Source organism: Puntigrus tetrazona, chromosome 5 (assembly GCF_018831695.1).
Source record: "Puntigrus tetrazona isolate hp1 chromosome 5, ASM1883169v1, whole genome shotgun sequence".
In the NCBI taxonomy this organism is placed as follows: Eukaryota; Metazoa; Chordata; class Actinopteri; order Cypriniformes; family Cyprinidae; genus Puntigrus; species Puntigrus tetrazona.
This window is the reverse complement of record NC_056703.1, coordinates 30389469-30407504: the sequence shown is the minus strand read 5'-3', so window position 1 is coordinate 30407504 and position 18036 is coordinate 30389469. Positions and strand designations below refer to the sequence as shown.

General features: G+C 42.5%; 1 protein-coding gene across 1 annotated transcript in view; it reads right to left on the bottom strand.

Moving 5' to 3' along the window:
* The window catches only part of dcc (DCC netrin 1 receptor), a 266606-nt gene that overhangs the window by 60168 nt on the left and 188402 nt on the right, over positions 1-18036 (bottom strand). The window contains exons 6-9 of the mRNA XM_043238951.1: positions 7083-7237; positions 6538-6693; positions 6262-6439; positions 5798-5855 (exon numbers count right to left, since the gene is read on the bottom strand). Coding sequence (XP_043094886.1) covers positions 5798-5855; positions 6262-6439; positions 6538-6693; positions 7083-7237 — 547 coding nt within the window. The remainder of the gene's footprint in view (positions 1-5797; positions 5856-6261; positions 6440-6537; positions 6694-7082; positions 7238-18036) is intronic.

Below are 18036 nucleotides of genomic sequence, written 5' to 3'. Positions count from 1 at the left end.
GGACGCTTATAAACTCATCTATAGGAAGGCTTCCCTATAATGTAGTGAATACGAGCACACACACACACACACACACACACACACACACACACACACACACTCACACACACTCACACACACCTGAAGCTGGATTATGATGTTGAGCTCTGAAGGCGCTGAACCACTTCCATCACACCCGTGGAAATGAGACCCATCAAACCTCAATCATCTAGAAATGACCACAATATCCAGAGAACGCCGAGATCTGTCCGACACACGCCTGCAGCTAATAAACAAGCCCGCCCGCTCTCATCAAGAGTTCAGTCAACACAGAGATGAATCTGTTCCGCTTCACAGAGATGAGTTCACCTGATCAGCTCGTCATCCGTCCAGTTCTCGTTAGAGTCAGCGCCGTGAACGAAGCAGACACAAACACGGATCTGGACGCGTCTGTATCCTCAGTTCACCAGCGCCGGCTTCTTGTGTCTGTCAGCGGGAGCGCATGAATAATTCAGACCCACTTAAACATGTCCCCTGTGTCTGAAGACGGGAGACGGGTCACACCAGCTGCTTGACCGGGAGTCACCGCTAGGGTCGGGCATCAGAAACGGTTCATTACTGTAAGGTCGGGAATCGGATATTTGTTGTAAAATGAAAAATTTAATTCCAGCTTGTGCATTCTTAATTCACTCAAAAACACCGATACAGTCACTGAATCGTTCCATTTGTGAATCAGATTTGGTTTACTTGTCCGCCATGGATTCAGGAGCAATTCAATGTTTTGCAAGACTCACAGAATAAATGTATTTGATGTATAAACGCTTATTTTTTACATCTGAATTGATTAACTGATAAAATTCAAACAATGCCTAGTTGTAAGCATGGGGACAGGCGGTCAGGACTGACAGGAACACGCTTTTAGAATAAACCCAGAAACAGAAGCCATGCTCTTTAATCCCCATCTGAGGAAGTGGTTTCAGCCGGCAAACCAAGCGCTCTTAACACTGCAGTGACCCGAACAAACAGAATCACAAACCCAGCTGTGAGAGGAAACCTGACTGCAACCACAGGAAGAGGAATTCAAAGAACTCTACGGGTGATGCATTCTGGGAAATGAAGTGGAAGTAACTTCTCTAAACTACAAATAAAGCAAATAGAGAAAATACGGTTTCAAAGTAACTAGTATAAAGTATTAAATATGACGGAACACACTAAACACAACTAAATAGATATGAATATTAAATATCATACAGTGTATCAGATCATTGATGTGCTATCGTTTTAAATTTTGATATTTTGATTCATATGCATTTCATTATTATTCGTTTTTCATTGAATTTAATTTTTCATTTTTATATTCACATTTTTATACTTTTTTAAATGAAATGTGAGATGTTAGTTATTTTAGTACTTCAGCTTAAATTTAACCATTTAAAACATTCATCCATTGACTATAAACCTACACAAGACCTGTTTTAAAGAAGGCTTTGTAAAAATCAACATTCATAAATGTTGCTGTGCTATAAAAATTACAGCTCGATATATGCCATTAATTCAACTTCCTTACATTTAAAATTCAACTAGAATTCTGCATCATTTTGAATTCAACGATGAGACACGGTCAAGCTGATTTATTTACTTAAATCAAGCGTTTAAACGTCATAACACATGTATATTGGAGTTTATGTGCTCTGCAGATTCAGAAAGATATTGACCGTGTTTTATGGTCTTAATGACTGAACACACACACACACACACACACACTCTCTCTCTCTCACACACACACTCACACACAATCTCACACACACTCTCACACACACTCTCACACACACTCTCTCTCACACACACACACACACAATCACACACACTCTCACACACACACACACACACACACACACCTCTCACACACACACACACACACACACACACATCAGTCTCACTTTCACATCTATTAAAAAACACGAAACATAACCTCTTTGAATTCACCGCAGTATCAATTCAAACAGAATCTGGGCGACTTCATATTTCTAGTTACTGCTTCACCTCCTCGTACGGGGAAACGAAGCCGCGTTAAAGCAAAGCCTGACGTATTTCCACTGATAACAGAACTTCACAGAGCGGCGGTAATGGAGGAGCGAAGCAGCTGTAGATGTGAACATCTCAAACACACAACAATAAATGTGCAAATGAGACATTTCGGCACAAAAGGCATCTTGTCGTGAAGCGCAGGACTGTGTGGGGCTCCTGTAGCTGCTCTCAAGCCTGTTTAAATACAAATAAGCAATCGCAGCTTTTCTATTATTGCACATGAATTATTGAGCAACACAAGCGGCGTCTTTACAGCTTCGACTGCTGCGGCATGAGAGAGAGAGAGAGAGAGAGACAGATCGAGGGGAAGAGAACAGAGCCGAGACAGCGGCTGATTTCACCCCGTCACTCAGACAGCAGTATTAGCATTCCTAAAGATGTCCCATGATTCCCGGCGGAGCCGCCCATCCTGCTCCCATCAGCCTCGGCTGACACGTCCTGAGAGAAAACACTGGCACTGCACCCGACAACAGAGCTTGAACACGGATCTCCACACGTCCAGCACTATTAATCAGTTCAACTGAAAATTAAATTAAATGAATGAAAACACATCATGCACTTCTTTTAGCATTAGCATTTACAAAATGTGTCATTATTATTATTATTATTTTTATATATAATTATATGATTATTTTAAATCATTGTGACATAATTATTGCACAAATTATTTCAAATTTTAAAGTAGTTAATAAAATAAACATTTATAAAGTATATATATATATATATAATTTTTACAATTATCTTTAGCTAGCTGGAAACGAGTGGTAAATAAACAAGAACTTAAATATTTGAAAACGAATTCAAAACAATATACTAATGATACTAAAATAAGACTAGTAATATATCTAGTAACATTATATCAGTTTTTTTATATATGTGTGTGTGTGTGTGTGTGTATCATAAAATATGATGAATATATCATGCATCTGATGCAGTAAACCCGTGTCTTATTAAAGTGTGTCTTATTAAAGTGTGTCTTATTAAAGTGACTCTGATAATGAAATCACAGACTGTTAATTACACAGATGAGATTAAAGGATAGAAACACTTGCAGAGAAACACATGGGGTGTATTCAAAACACTAGTGAGACACCTACATATACAACTTCTGAGGGAGCATCGCTGAAATAAAACATAATGAGGACGACGAGTGAAAGAGACATTTTAAACACATGAATCAGTGCTTTCCTGAGCTGAATTCATCTGCTCTTTCAGTGTCATCAGCCAAAGAATTATAATAGTACTTGAAGTGACGCCTACTTAGGGAGATCACTAGGGTTTGAACGGAGGCTAGGGGGTTAAAAGGTTAAAACATAATTAGTATTCAGTAATAAGAATGATTTAACTGTACGGACACTTTCAGATGAGAACACAAATAGAACTGAATTGAACTATCTTAAAGCTGAATTTAAATTTGTCCCATAATTTATGATTTTTTCCCCACATTAATACTGTTATTTTAGATTAGATTAGATTAGATTAGATTAGATTAGATTACACATGTACAAGTACAAGGTAACGAAATGCAGTTTAGGTCTAACCAGGAGTGCAATAAGCAGCAAAGTGCAGGATATAGGTATAAATATAAATTAAAGTGCACATACAGGTAATATGTACAGGAGATAAATATGTATGAATTAAATTACAGGTTATTTTGATAATTATTTGAGAGAATCTGTACTGTATAAATCACAATAGATTCACTGAGTCACTCTCCATCTGTCTGTTTCATGTGTTTGAGTCTCACTGCACTGCTGTCAGAGTCAAACCCCGGCCTGGATCTGTGTGTGTGTGTGTGTGTGTGTGTGTGTGTGTGTGTGGATTGGGATTTTACCGACAGCTCTGTGAATCACTTATGTCTTCATCTCCTCTGTTCAACTATCAATCAAAAATCAAAACACCAACATTAAAGAAATCCTCATCTCACAGTGCCTCCTCTGGTCTCAACCTCATCTCAAATCATCTTCTCTGGTCACATTTTCATTCAGAGTGTCTCCTCTGGTCTCTTTAGTGTCTCAGAGCGTCTCATCTTCATCTCAGAGTGTCTCTGTCTCCTCTGTTCTCATTAGTGTCTCCGGGTGTCTCATCTTCATCTCGCAGTGTCTCCTCTAGTCTCATTAGTGTGTCAGAGCATCTCATCTTCATCTCAGAGTGTCTCCTCTGGTCTCTTTAGTGTCTCAGAGCGTCTCATCTTCATCTCAGAGTGTCTCTGTCTCCTCTGGACTCATTAGTGTCTCAGAGCATCTCATCTTCATCTCAGAGTGTCTCCTCTAGTCTCATTAGTGTCTCGGGGCATTTCATCTTTATTTCAGAGCATCTCCTCCGGTCTCATCGTTGTCCCAGAGAGTGATCTGGTCTCATCTAGTCTCATCATTGTCTCAAACACGTCTTTTCTGGTCTCATCCTCGTCTCATTTATCCAGGATGGATTGAGTTTACACTCAGGCCCCGTGGAGAGCAGCTTTTGTGTGTCTGTCAGGACTGCTATTGAATTTAATAGAGTGCGTGATGGTTAACTCTGCAGTGCTTTTGTTAAGCGCTGACAGCAGTAATGAGACCGCGAGTGTCTCTCTACTGGCATTATGGGACGTCTGAACACCAGGCTCTCATAAACTCAGTTAAAAATCACAGCTCCGCTCGAGCTGCAGACGTGCCATGGCAACCGCTGTTTCTGCGCAGTGAATGCAGACGCCGTCTGCGCCGTTTACCGCAGGGATCTGTGATTAAAACAGCAGGAACCGCAGAGCTTTACTCTCTTTCCTGCTTAATTAAAACCTTCGCTTGAGTGTCAAACCGCCGCTAATAGTTTTTTGATTGACATGACATCATGATTCAGGTATTTTTAATCTTCTCACATTTCTGTGGGAAACTTTCATCAACAGCAGATGGTTTTTGGCAGAAGTTGCATTAGCTGCAGACAGATTGATCCCAAACCTCCCACAATCACACACTAATGCGGTACGTGTGTCCGTATATCAGTGTTTCACAGCAGATGTTTGCAGTCACTTTAAAGGAAAGTTTGAGGTTCAGCTTCACTTACTACAACGACGGATGATCCCACGCGACTAAATGTGGCTAAGGAACATTTTTTATTGTTTAAAACTTCTACATTGTCTATATTGGTCATAAATTCTGGTATATTTTTAAAATAAATACTACCGGTAGAGTAGTAGACTCGGTAATATGTAAGGTTTCAGAATAGACCAAATTTATTTGATCAAAAACACAGTAAAAACGTGTAATGTTATGATCAGTTAGTTTTGTAAAGAGTAATGCAGTATTGTAAGTAAGGTTAGGTACTGAAACTCTGTACCAGTACCGAATCAGAACGCAGACTTCAGTACCATGCCTGAACGACAAACTCAAATCTTTGTAGCATGGCGCTGTTTTCACATTCTGACTTAAAACACATAACCCAGCAGACACACGACGTCATAAAACGTTCATATTTGGTTCAATTTTGGTCATTAAACTGATGTCCACTACAGATATCAGCTGACGTCTATATTCGTTGTTTTTAGGTTGCGTAACCAAAATCCAACATTTCGTCAACATCACATACTGACACAATTTTCATTTTCAGCCGAAATGCTGACGTCATGTCCAATGCCAATTTGACGTTATATTGATGTTACATAGACGCTTCAATTAAAACGTCTAAAGCTAATCTCCCGTTGTGTTCACATCTTTAAAAAAATAGATAATTCAAAATAGATGATTCTCCACCATACCAGTCAAAATCTTTCCTTTGTGATCCGATGTAGCCTTTTGTCCCATCTGTTCCATAGGCTACAAACACACAGATTATGTCTTGAATCACCGTGATAAACGACACAGCGCTGAAGTCGAGTGTTTATTGTTTATGTGTTTACTTTATATCTTCTGTTTACTGTGTTACAGAGATAGCTCCGATTATGAGTTTAGCTACTTCTCTGGATATATGGCTTTTTCTGCGCAGGAGCGCCTCAAGGCCACGTATGAATGAAAGCCATAACATCTGTTTATATTGCTAATGGCCAGTCCGTCCTTTTAGAGAATTTTATTACTGATTTTAAGTATCAGTTCAGTATCAATTTGGCACCGGTAACGAAAAAACCCAAACGATATCGAACCCTATTTGAAATGCATTGCTTTTAAATGTAACTTTCCCCAACTCTGCTGGCAATTGTGACGTTTTGGCAGAAACGCAGCTGACCAGTGAGACTGGACTGGAGGCGGAGCTTCCTAACGCACTGTGTGTATATAAGCAGAGAGCAGTCGTTCTGTACGACGCTCACAGAGAGTTCAGACACAATCTCACACTCGTTGAAACACCAGGAGAACATCATCTCTACATCACTGTCTCTCTTCAGATAAAGCCCTGGATCAGTGCTCTACACGCACAGCACAGCATTCTGGGAAATCTCTCAAAGATCACACAGATCCGGATCTCAAGACTAAATCTCACAAACACACACACACACACACACACAGCGTGCAGATGAAGGATGTTCATATGCTGGATCTTACCGGGCTGCAGAAGGATGAGTTGAGCCATGGCCTGACTGTTTCGCCCGCTCTCAGCGATGCACTGATAGAAACCCTCGTCTGAGCGAACCAGACCCAGAATCTGAAGATGACCGCCGTCCTGCAGAACACACACCGGATCAACCGCTGGACCTTCTCACCACATTACACAACCACAACACATTACAGAGAGAGGAAAAACTAGACAATACATTTCTTAGTATGAATAAAAGTAATAAATTCAAATAAAAACCATGAATGAATACTTAAGAATGCATATTACAATAATATAATATAATAAAAATATGCAAATAAATAAATGAGTGAATGTTGAGCAAAATGTAAAAAAAATTAATTAAAATAAATAATAACTTGTTATAACAATTAATTATCATTGCTCTTTTGTTGATTTTTATTGCTCCTCATCAGTAATCGGCTTTGGATAGAATTGTGGAAATGTGAATTGTGAAGCAAACAAACTCTCTCCTGATTGAGAAGCTGCAGTCTCACCACGATCTGGAAGTAGTCGCTGGGAATGACGGCCTCTCCGTTCTTCACCCAGCGGACGGTGGGCTGAGGGTTTCCCGTCACCGCACACTCCATCTCGATGTCTGTGCTCTCATACGCATACGTGTTCGACGGATAGTTGAGGAACTGAGGAGGAACTGAGAACAGAGAGAGAACAACACCATGAACTTTGAGTCTTTGTTGTTTTCCCTATTTGTCTGTGAAAAGACGAAATGTAAATGTGCACGAAATACAAAATATATGTATATTAACTGCTGTCACTTTTTATAAAAGCATCTTTAAAATAATGAAATAACATTTTGCTGTATTCCTCATTTTGAAGTTGCTTTAGATAAAAGCATTTTCCAAACAATGAAATAAATTAAATACTGTTGTATAGCATTGTTTTTATTCCTCGCTTGTAATTCGCTTTAGATAGAAGCATTTTCTAAAGAATAAAATAAAATACAATAAAATACAATTAAATTCAACCTTGCTGTTATTCCTCTTTTGGAAGCTGTCAAACAGTAAAACTAAATAAAACGCTGTTGTATAATAAAGGTGCTTAAGATAAACGGAAATTAATCAAATAAAACACAATTTTCTTGCATGGCTTTGTAGAGTGCTTCACATGGCTCACTTCTGAGTGTCCACTGCAGCGAGGACGCTCCCTCAGTAGACAGCTGACTGTAGTGTTTATAGCAGTGCAGAATGTGAAGATATCAGCAGCAGACAGAGCATCACATGAACCAAACTCAGATAATAAATCAACAGAATCCCGTCAAATCTGCAGCCGCGGCGGAGCAGCTTAACCTGAGCAGCGCGCACACACACACACACACACGCGTGCACACACACACACACAAACAGATAAACGCACACGCGTGTGCACACACTTGCACACACACATACATACACAAACAAACAGATAAACGCACGCACACACGCACACACGCACACACACATACATACACACACTCATACACACACACACACACACACACACAGAGTCTCTCACACACACACACACACACACACACACACAATCATAGACACACATGTTATGTTTTATGAGGACTCTTCATAGCTGTAATGTTTTGTTCTGTACAGACTGTATGTGTTATTGTTCTCTTACAGGAAACTACTACATTTTTACATTTTCAAAAGATTTAATCCTTTATGTTTTATAAGTTAGTTTCCTCATAAAGACCTAAAAAATGTCCCACAAGGTCAACATTTACTGGGATTACTATCATTGTGGAGACATTTGGTCCCATAACGTAATAAATACCAGGTGCACACACACACACACACACACACACACACACGTAGTCACATACACACACACACACACACACACACACAGCATCATTAAAGCGCTAGACGAGTTGAGACGGTGCAGATGGATGTACGTCATGATTAAAGTCAAAGCACAGACTGAAGTCCAGCTGATTCTCCGCTCTGAGAAAGAAAGGCTCATTTCAGCAGGAAAATTACGTATCGACCGGCTTCATCTCAATAACAGTCTGACCGCTCATCTTCAGACGGCCAGCATCGGCCCGATTAGAATGAGATGGATCTGTGATGTTTGTCCACTTTAGAGACGCTGCAGAACTTCAGAGAGACGCGGAGCCGGAAACAAACCACACTCATTTCATTCTATAATACTACACATACTCATTGATCTCAGCATTAGTTTTAATCTCTTCCATAAAAATATACTGGAAAATGGAAATTATGCTTTAAGACAAGTATACAAAAATCATTATTATTCTGTAAAATAAATCTTGAACATTTATGTACTTCAATTGTTCTTGTGAGTGCTATCTAACACGGAGGTGTGTGTGGTCTAGTAAGTGCACTCAGAAAGCAGCAGTCCACTGCTGAAAGCCATAGCTAGTTAAGATGCTTAACATGACTAGTTAAGACAGTAAACTATCCTTCAGTCTGAAAACACAAGCAAACAGATACAGAGAGTCAGAGATCAGAGAGAGACGTCTGACAGACACAGAAACACATGAGAGTATTCCCTCTGAACACACACACACACACACACACACACACACACACACACTCTCTCACACACACACACACACTCTCTCATACTCACTCAGACAAACACACTCACACACACACACACACACTCTCTCACACTCACTCAGACAAACACACACACACACTCACACTCTCTCACACTCAGACAAACACACTCACACACACTCACACTCTCTCACACTCACTCAGACAAACACACTCACACTCTGTCAGGGGTCGCCCTAGGCGGGACTAGAACCCTGGTCTCTGGTGTTCTGAGCAGGTGGTATTAGCTACGAAGCTAACTTCCAGGCATTGAAACCCAAGAGCAGAAGAGCAAAAGAGCCAGGAGACTTGAGTCTTCAAACAAAAAAAATATCTTTACTAATGAAACTAAAGTCACAAAGTACAAACAAATTTGGATAGCCGAGCTTCCGTAAAACAAGGAACAGAAAATAGACACAGGGGTCAAAAAAGGTACAACAAGGTACAAACTTGACTTGCGAGCCAGCAACCACAGTACGTAGGCTCAAGACTGAACATAGATGCAGAGAGCAAGCACACTTATAAAGGGTTAAACACAGGTGCAGGGAATCAGGGCTAATGAAGAGCGTATTAAACAGGATTAGGTACAATGGTGCCATCTAGAGTCTTTGGGAAGCATAACCAAAGGGTTTAAGGAGGGCATCCCCTGCAGGTTGGGAGTGGAATAGCAGTGTAGGGATGAGATCATTACAGGAGCCCCTCCTCTAGGAACGGCCCTTGACGTTCTTCCGACTGTTCCCTTGGGCTCGCGAAACTCTGAGATAAGGGTGGGATCTAAAATATCTCGTGCCGAACCCAGGACCGCTCCTCTGGACCAAATCCCTCCCAATCCACAAGATATTGACGCTCCACGAACCTGTCGAGAATCCAGCAGCCTTCGGACTGTGTAAACTGGCTGGCCATCCAACATGCGAGGAACTGGGGGGGGGTTCCTAGTTGAAGACAGAGTAGAGCAAACAACAGGTTTTAAACGGGAGACATGAAAAGTGGGATGCACCTTCATAGCCCTAGGCAGGAGGAGTCGATAAGAGACTGGATTAATCCTCTTGAGGATCTTGAATGGGCCAATGTATCGTGGGGCCAGCTTATGGATTCCACCCGCAAAGGAAGGTCTCGGGTTGAGAGCCATACTCTTTGTCCCGGACGAAGCGTGGGCCCTGCCCTCCTGAGACGGTTTGCATGCACCCGGTGTTGTTGGACAGCCCTTAATAAAGCCACTCTGGCCTTTCTCCAGGCCCGTCGGCACCTTTGGAATAGCCTTGTGGCAGCTGGAACATCCACCTCTGGCTTCTGTCCAGGAAATAGAGGAGGGGGGAAACCAAACTGACACTCAAAAGGTGACATGCCTATGGAGGAATGGTAAAGGGTGTTATGTGCAAATTCGGCCCATATTAAATAAGAGCTCCATGTAGATTGGTTGTCTGCAACCAGGCATCTTAGAGTCTTTTCAATCTCTTGATTTACCCTCTCAGTTTGGCCGTTAGACTGGGGATGGAAGCCAGAAGACAGGCTAATGGAGGATCCAATGAGTCTGCCAAATGCCTTCCAGAACCGGGAAGTAAACTGTGGGCCCCGATCAGAAACCATATCATGTGGAAACCCGTGGATCCTGAACACCTGCCTCATCAACAGTTCCGCAGTTTGGCCGGCTGTGGGGAGCTTGGGCAAAGGTAGGAGGTGACAGGCCTTTGAAAATCTGTCAACCACTACTAGGATTACCGTGTTTCCTTGAGACCGTGGCAAGCCTGTGATGAAGTCCATCGAAATGTGAGACCAAGGGCGTCTTGGAATGGGAGTGGGTGCAGCAGGCCATGAGGGTGGGTCCTTGGCTCCTTGTTCTGGGCACAGACCATGCAAGCGGCAACAAATTCCGGACGTCCCTCTGTAATCTAGGCCACCAGAACCTTCTTTGGATGAGCTTGCATGTCTTAGTAGTTCCAGGATGTCCAGAAGGAAGAGAAGCATGAGCCCACTGTAAAACCTTAGAGCGTAGAGAGTTAGGAACAAAAAGGCGACCTGGAGGGCCATTACCTGGGCCTGGCTGCTGCATCTGGGCCTTCTTGACCGCAGTTTCAACGTCCCATTGAATGGGAGCTACCACTCTCACGTTGGGGAGAATGGGTTCTGGACAGGAATCCACTTCTGGTGGCTCAAACTGCCTTGAGAGTGCATCTGGTTTGAGATTCTTCGAACCTGGGCGATAGGAAAGAGTAAAGTCAAACCGGTTGAAAAGAGGGCCCAGCGGCTTGTCGGGCATTCAGTCTCTTTGCTTCCCGAATATAAGTAAGGTTCTTGTGGTCAGTCCAGATTAAGAATGGGTGTTTGGCCCCCTCCAGCCAGTGCCTCCACTCTTCCAAAGCCATCTTAACAGCCAGTAACTCCCGGTTTCCAATATCATAATTTCTCTGTGTCGGGGTGAGCTTACGAGAAAAAAAGGCACATGGGTGAAGCTTATTATCACTCTTACATCTCTGTGACAAGACAGCTCCCACTCCCACATCTGAGGCATCCACCTCCAACACAAAAGGCAGCTCTGGATCAGGGAGGGTTAGGATTGGGGCAGATGTGAAGAGTCGCTTTAGTTTGTTAAAGGCTTGACCTGCTCTACAGGTCCACATAAATGGCCTTGCTGACTTCCTGGTCAATGCAGAAAGGGGCTCGGCAATGGAACTGAAGTTCCTAATGAATCTTCTATAAAAATTGGAAAAGCCAAGAAAGCGCTGTACCTGTTTAACTGACGTAGGTTGAGGCCAGTCCAATACAGCTTGTATCTTGCCAGGGTCCATCTGAAGGCTGCCCCTTGATACCCTGAAACCAAGGAAGGAAACTTCTGGAACATGAAACTCACTCTTTCCAACTTCACATAAAGTCTGTGTTTCAGTAGTTGGGCCAGGACCTGTCGGACATGTTGAACATGCTCTGGGTAATTGCGAGAAAATATCAAAATGTCATCCAGATAAACGAACACAAATGTATTTAACATTTCTCTGAGAACATCATTAATAAAGGCCTGGAAGACGGCTGGGGCATTGACTAGGCCAAATGGCATTACCTGGTATTCGTAGTGCCCTGTTGGTGTGTTGAAAGCCGTCTTCCACTCATCCCCTTCACGTATTCTAACTAGATGGTATGCATTTCGCAGATCAAGCTTAGTGAAGATAGTGGCCCCTTTGTAGGATCTCAAAGCCGTGGTCATCAGAGGAAGAGGGTATCGGTTCTTGATGGTAATGCGGTTTAGCCCTCGATAGTCTATGCAGGGTCGAAGTCCCCCATCCTTCTTTTCAACGAAGAAAAAACCCGCTCCTGCAGGTGATGTGGATGGACGTATAAGTCCATTGCTCAGGGCTTCCTCAAGATACTTCTCCATTGCCAACCTCTCAGGGCCAGAGAGGGAAGGAGAGCCTTCCACGTGGTGGGCATGTACCAGGAACTAATTCAATAGTGCAATCATAGGATCTGTGGGGGTAATGTGGCTGCTTGAGTCTTACTAAAGACCTCCTGGAGGTCTACATACTCCTGGGGAACTCGGGATAACTCGGGACACTGAATTAGAGATTTGGTTGTGACTGACCTCATCTCGGGGATGGCCATGACCTCTGTGGATTGAGTATCAGAAGAGGATGTTGTTCTCCACATGGGGATGTCATCTGAGGGTCCTTGAAAAGCCTCTAAAAGCTTGGAAGAGCAGCAGAAAGAAGTATCAGAAACTTGACAGTTAGTTCCCAGGCCTTAACAACCCCCCTTGGGCCCAATCAATATGTGGGTTGTGTAAAGTCAACCAAGGAAAACCAAGGATAAGAGGAAGCTTAGGAGAATGAATCAGATAAAACTCTATCTGCTCCTGGTGATGTCCAACCTGTAGCTGGAGAGGTGGAGTACACTGACTAACTCTCCCTGAACCCAGAGGACTGCCATCAACTGCCGTGATACTTAGGGGTCTTTGGAGGGTAACCGGCTGAACATCAAGTCTCTTAGCCAACTCATAGTCCATAAAACTCCCAGCAGCCCCAGAGTCAATAAAGGCGAGTGCATGGTGGAGTTGGTTGCTCTGGGTTATTGTAGCTGGGATTGTCAAACCTGAGGTTGCTGAGCAGGGGAAGGATCTTATTCTCGCCCTGGCCCCCCTCCTCCTGGACGAGAGTTGACTTTTCCCGACAACTCAGGACAAGTAAAACGAAAGTGACCTGACTTGCCACAGTAGAGACAGCATTTCTCCTTCATCCGTCGGTTGCGCTCAGCTTGGGAAATTCTAGTTCCACCCAGTTGCATGGGCTCCTCCGGGGCACTAAGAGTTGAAGGCAGTTTAACAGGGTTGGGGACTTCAAAAACCCTAGTCTCCTGCTGTCGCTCCTGCTGACGTTCTCTAAGGCGGTGGTCTACCCGGATAGCCACATCAATGAGGACTCAAGGTTCGGTGCCGGGTCTCGGAAAGCTAATTCATCTTTGATCGCAGGAGACAAGGCATGGTGAAAGGTAGCCCTCAAAGCTCGTTGATCCCACCCACTCTCTGTGGCAAGAGTGCGAAATTCAATAGCAAAATCCGCTGCACTCCGAGAACCTTGAGTGAGGTGGAGCAGTCGGTGATCCACATCCCCTCTACTGGCTGGATGTTGGAAAACTCTCCTCATCTCAGAAATGAAGTCATCGCTGTTGATTGTTAGTAGAGCTTTCTGATCCCACAAAGCTGAGGCCCAGTCCAAAGCCTTGCCTGTAAGTAGAGTAATCATGTAGGCCACCTTGCTACTTTCAGTTGGAAAGCTGCTGGGTTGGAGCTGGAAAACCAGAGTACACTGGGTAATGAATCCTCTGCATCTCTCTGGACTGCCATCATACCTCTCTGGTGCTGGTAACTTGGGCTCGGACGGGACAGCCAACATGGGTCTGTTAGACTGCTCAGAAGGAGGTTGAGGTTCCTGGGATAAGGAGGCTTGGGACTGTAGATTTAAAAGATGAAGGATCTCAGACAGTGCCTGGTCATGCCGCTGTATGGTTGCTGCTTGATCTGAGAGGGCTGTTAAAATACGATCCACATTAGAAGGAGGTGAAGTTGCTTCTGCTGGGTTTCCTTCCATGGTTCAGTCTTGCTGTCAGGGGTCGCCCTAGGCGGGACTAGAACCCTGGTCTCTGGTGTTCTGAGCAGGTGGTATTAGCTACGAAGCTAACTTCCAGGCATTGAAACCCAAGAGCAGAAGAGCAAAAGAGCCAGGAGACTTGAGTCTTCAAACAAAAAAAATATCTTTACTAATGAAACTAAAGTCACAAAGTACAAACAAATTTGGATAGCCGAGCTTCCGTAAAACAAGGAACAGAAAATAGACACAGGGGTCAAAAAAGGTACAACAAGGTACAAACTTGACTTGCGAGCCAGCAACCACAGTACGTAGGCTCAAGACTGAACATAGATGCAGAGAGCAAGCACACTTATAAAGGGTTAAACACAGGTGCAGGGAATCAGGGCTAATGAAGAGCGTATTAAACAGGATTAGGTACAATGGTGCCATCTAGAGTCTTTGGGGAAGCATAACCAAAGGGTTTAAGGAGGGCATCCCCTGCAGGTTGGGAGTGGAATAGCAGTGTAGGGATGAGATCATTACACACTCACACACACACACACACTCACACTCTCTCACACTCACTCAGACAAACACACTCACACTCTCACTCACACACACTCTCACACACACTCACACACACACACACACACTCTCACTCACACACACTCACACACACACACACACACACACACACACACACACACACACTCACACACTCTCACTCACACACACTCTCACACACACTCACACACACACACACACACTCTCACTCACACACACACTCACACACACTCACACACACACACACACACACACACTCTCTCTTCAGCTCGTCTCTGTCTGATCTCTGATCTCTGCATCTGTTTGCTTGTGTTTTAATGCTGGATTAGATTTTGTCTTCTGCTGTGGATTACTGTGATGTTTTTATCTCATTCTGACGGCACCCATTCACTTCCATTGATGAGACACATTGTGTGTGCCACTTTTACCGTGAATGCTACTTTGTGATTAAATCATTGGGAGTGTTCTGTAACACAGACTCTAAAGCACATGAGGGTTATGAACGCAGTAATCGATGCATCGTTAGCTGCCGTATCTTTATCTGCGCTGTATTGCACTAATTAAACCCAAACGATTTCCATTAAAGCGGGTGTCTCCTCTATCGCCGGCGGGTTAGAACTAACTAATCAATTACAACGGGTTAAAAACCACCAAACACCAACAACATCAATTACAGCACAGAACAACATCAAACACACTCATGAAGGAGGAAGATGCTTCTTAAAGAGACGGTTCACACAGAAATCATCATTCTGTCATTTTCTCCCATCATGCCACTGTGTGACGCTTCTTCTTTGCAACCCAAAAAATTATATTTTGAAATTACGAAAAACTATAATATAGTTATTTTGTGTTACTTGGAATTAGCTGATGGTGAGTTTTTACATTTTCAGTCAGTTCAGTTTTTATGTTCTGTAATACTTGTATTCATCAAGGCTGCATTAAACTCAAAAAAATACAATAAAGACCTTCATACCTATAAAAAGTTTTCTATTTCAAATAATTGCTGTTCTTCTGTATCTATTTATCAGAGAATTATTTAAAATTCTACTTTACAACTTGTACTGTATTTATAGTGTACATACAAATAGGTAACTTAAACTTGAAACTTTTATTTTTAAATATAATAAATGTTAACTGGAATAAATACATCGAATAAAATCATCTTAACGCTGGGTTAGTCTCATCTTTTGTCTTCTGCTGTGGATTATTGTGATGTTTTTATCAGCTGTTTGGACTCTCATTCTGACGGCACCCATTCACTTTCACTAACCTGAATCAAAACGTCATTTATTTTTAAATGTTAACTGAAATAAACACATTTAAAAAAATAAAAGGTATTCACCCTCGGCTCTTAATGCATGGTTTCTCCATCTGGAGCATCAGTGAGCGTTTAGGACCAGCCCAGGACTCAAGAACATCAACACACAGCATTAAGATTCAAGGGTGTGAAAACTTTTGAATGGCATCACTTTTATAAAAATTATATGGGATATATATATAACATCTGTTATAAGATATACTGTAGTTTACTCTGTTGTGTTACGCTACGTTAAAAATACATGACATACAACATTTTGTTATAATTATGAACTTATTTGCATATTCTTCAAGGGGTATGTAAACTTATGAGAAGAACTGATATCCATCGATCTGACTCTCATCTATACAAGGAGCAGGGGCTGATGGGAAGGTGTTTGACCTGAAAGCATCGGTCTATAGAGCGATTCATTCACAACAAACCTGAACGAACACAAACAATACGACCTGAACGGACTAATGGTGTCAAGTGATGAAAGGAGAGGATATCACACACACACACACACACACACACACACTCACACACACACACAGGTGAATTAGAGACACATTAACATGACAAAAGAGCAGCTCAGGGAGAGTGGACCGTTGTAATGACTCTCATCCTCAGCCTTTCAGATGGAAAACACACACCATTCACCGCAATAAACATCTGTCACACGAGTGTGTGTGTGTGTGTGTGTGTGTGTGTGTGTCTCAGGAGGGAGTCAGTGACAGCCTGTCGCGCTGCTCCTGACATTTAAACCGTCCGTGGTCCCCTGAGTGTGTGTCTGCGTGTGTCTGTGCATGTGTGTGTGTGTGTGTGTGTGTGTGTGTGTGTGTGTGTGTGTCGTGGCCCATCAGCACTAAGAAGGAGCTGCAAACACAGTGGCAGTGAAACCGGTTGTTATGACAATAAAACCTCATTTCAATTTGTATTCTCAAATAACAATACATAATTTATGAATCTGGAGACAGAGAGGACCGCACACACAGAAATCACCCATAATCCTCCACTCACGGGCATTAGGATTACACACACACTAATTAAACACGTCTGTTTACACTACAGTAATCACACACACACACATTTATCTGTATGCTTATCTGTCTGTTGTATTGTTCATTATTTGATAAAAAATACAGTAGAAAATTGTGAAATATTATTATAATCTAAAGCAGCTGTTTTCCCTGTGAATGTGTGTTAAAGAGTAATTTATTTCTGTATTTTCAGCATAATTTCTTCAGTCTTCAGCGTCACGTGATCTTCAGAAATCAGAATAATACACTGATTTGCTGATCGACAAACATTTCTGATTATTATCAGTGTTGAAAACATTTTTGTGTAACATTTTATTTTTGAGGATTCACAGATGAATAGAAAATTCAGCATATAATTGAAATAATAATCTTAATAGCAATATAAATGTCTTTACTGTCACTTTTGATTTATTTAATGCATCCTTGATTAATAAAATAAAAGTTATGCTAGTGCATGTACCACACACACACACACACACACACACACACACACACACACACACACACACCGTGGTTTAATCTGTGAATGGAGCAGGATTAACACTCGTGTCAGTATTAAATCAGTTCTAGTGAGTTTCTGATGTTCCAGTCTCATGAAAGTGCTGCGTGGGCCGTGAAGAGAACTAATCTCTCCAATCATCCGAGTTAAGCTTTACTAAACCTGCTCTAATTCACTGTCCCTCGTGTGACCTCTGACCAACACACACACACACACACACACATGCGCACACACACACACACACACACACACACACACACACACACACACACACACACACACACACACACACACACACACACACACACACACACACACACACACACACACACACAGACACACACACACACACACACACACACACACGCTGCACACACACACACACAGACACACACACACACACACACACACACACACACACACA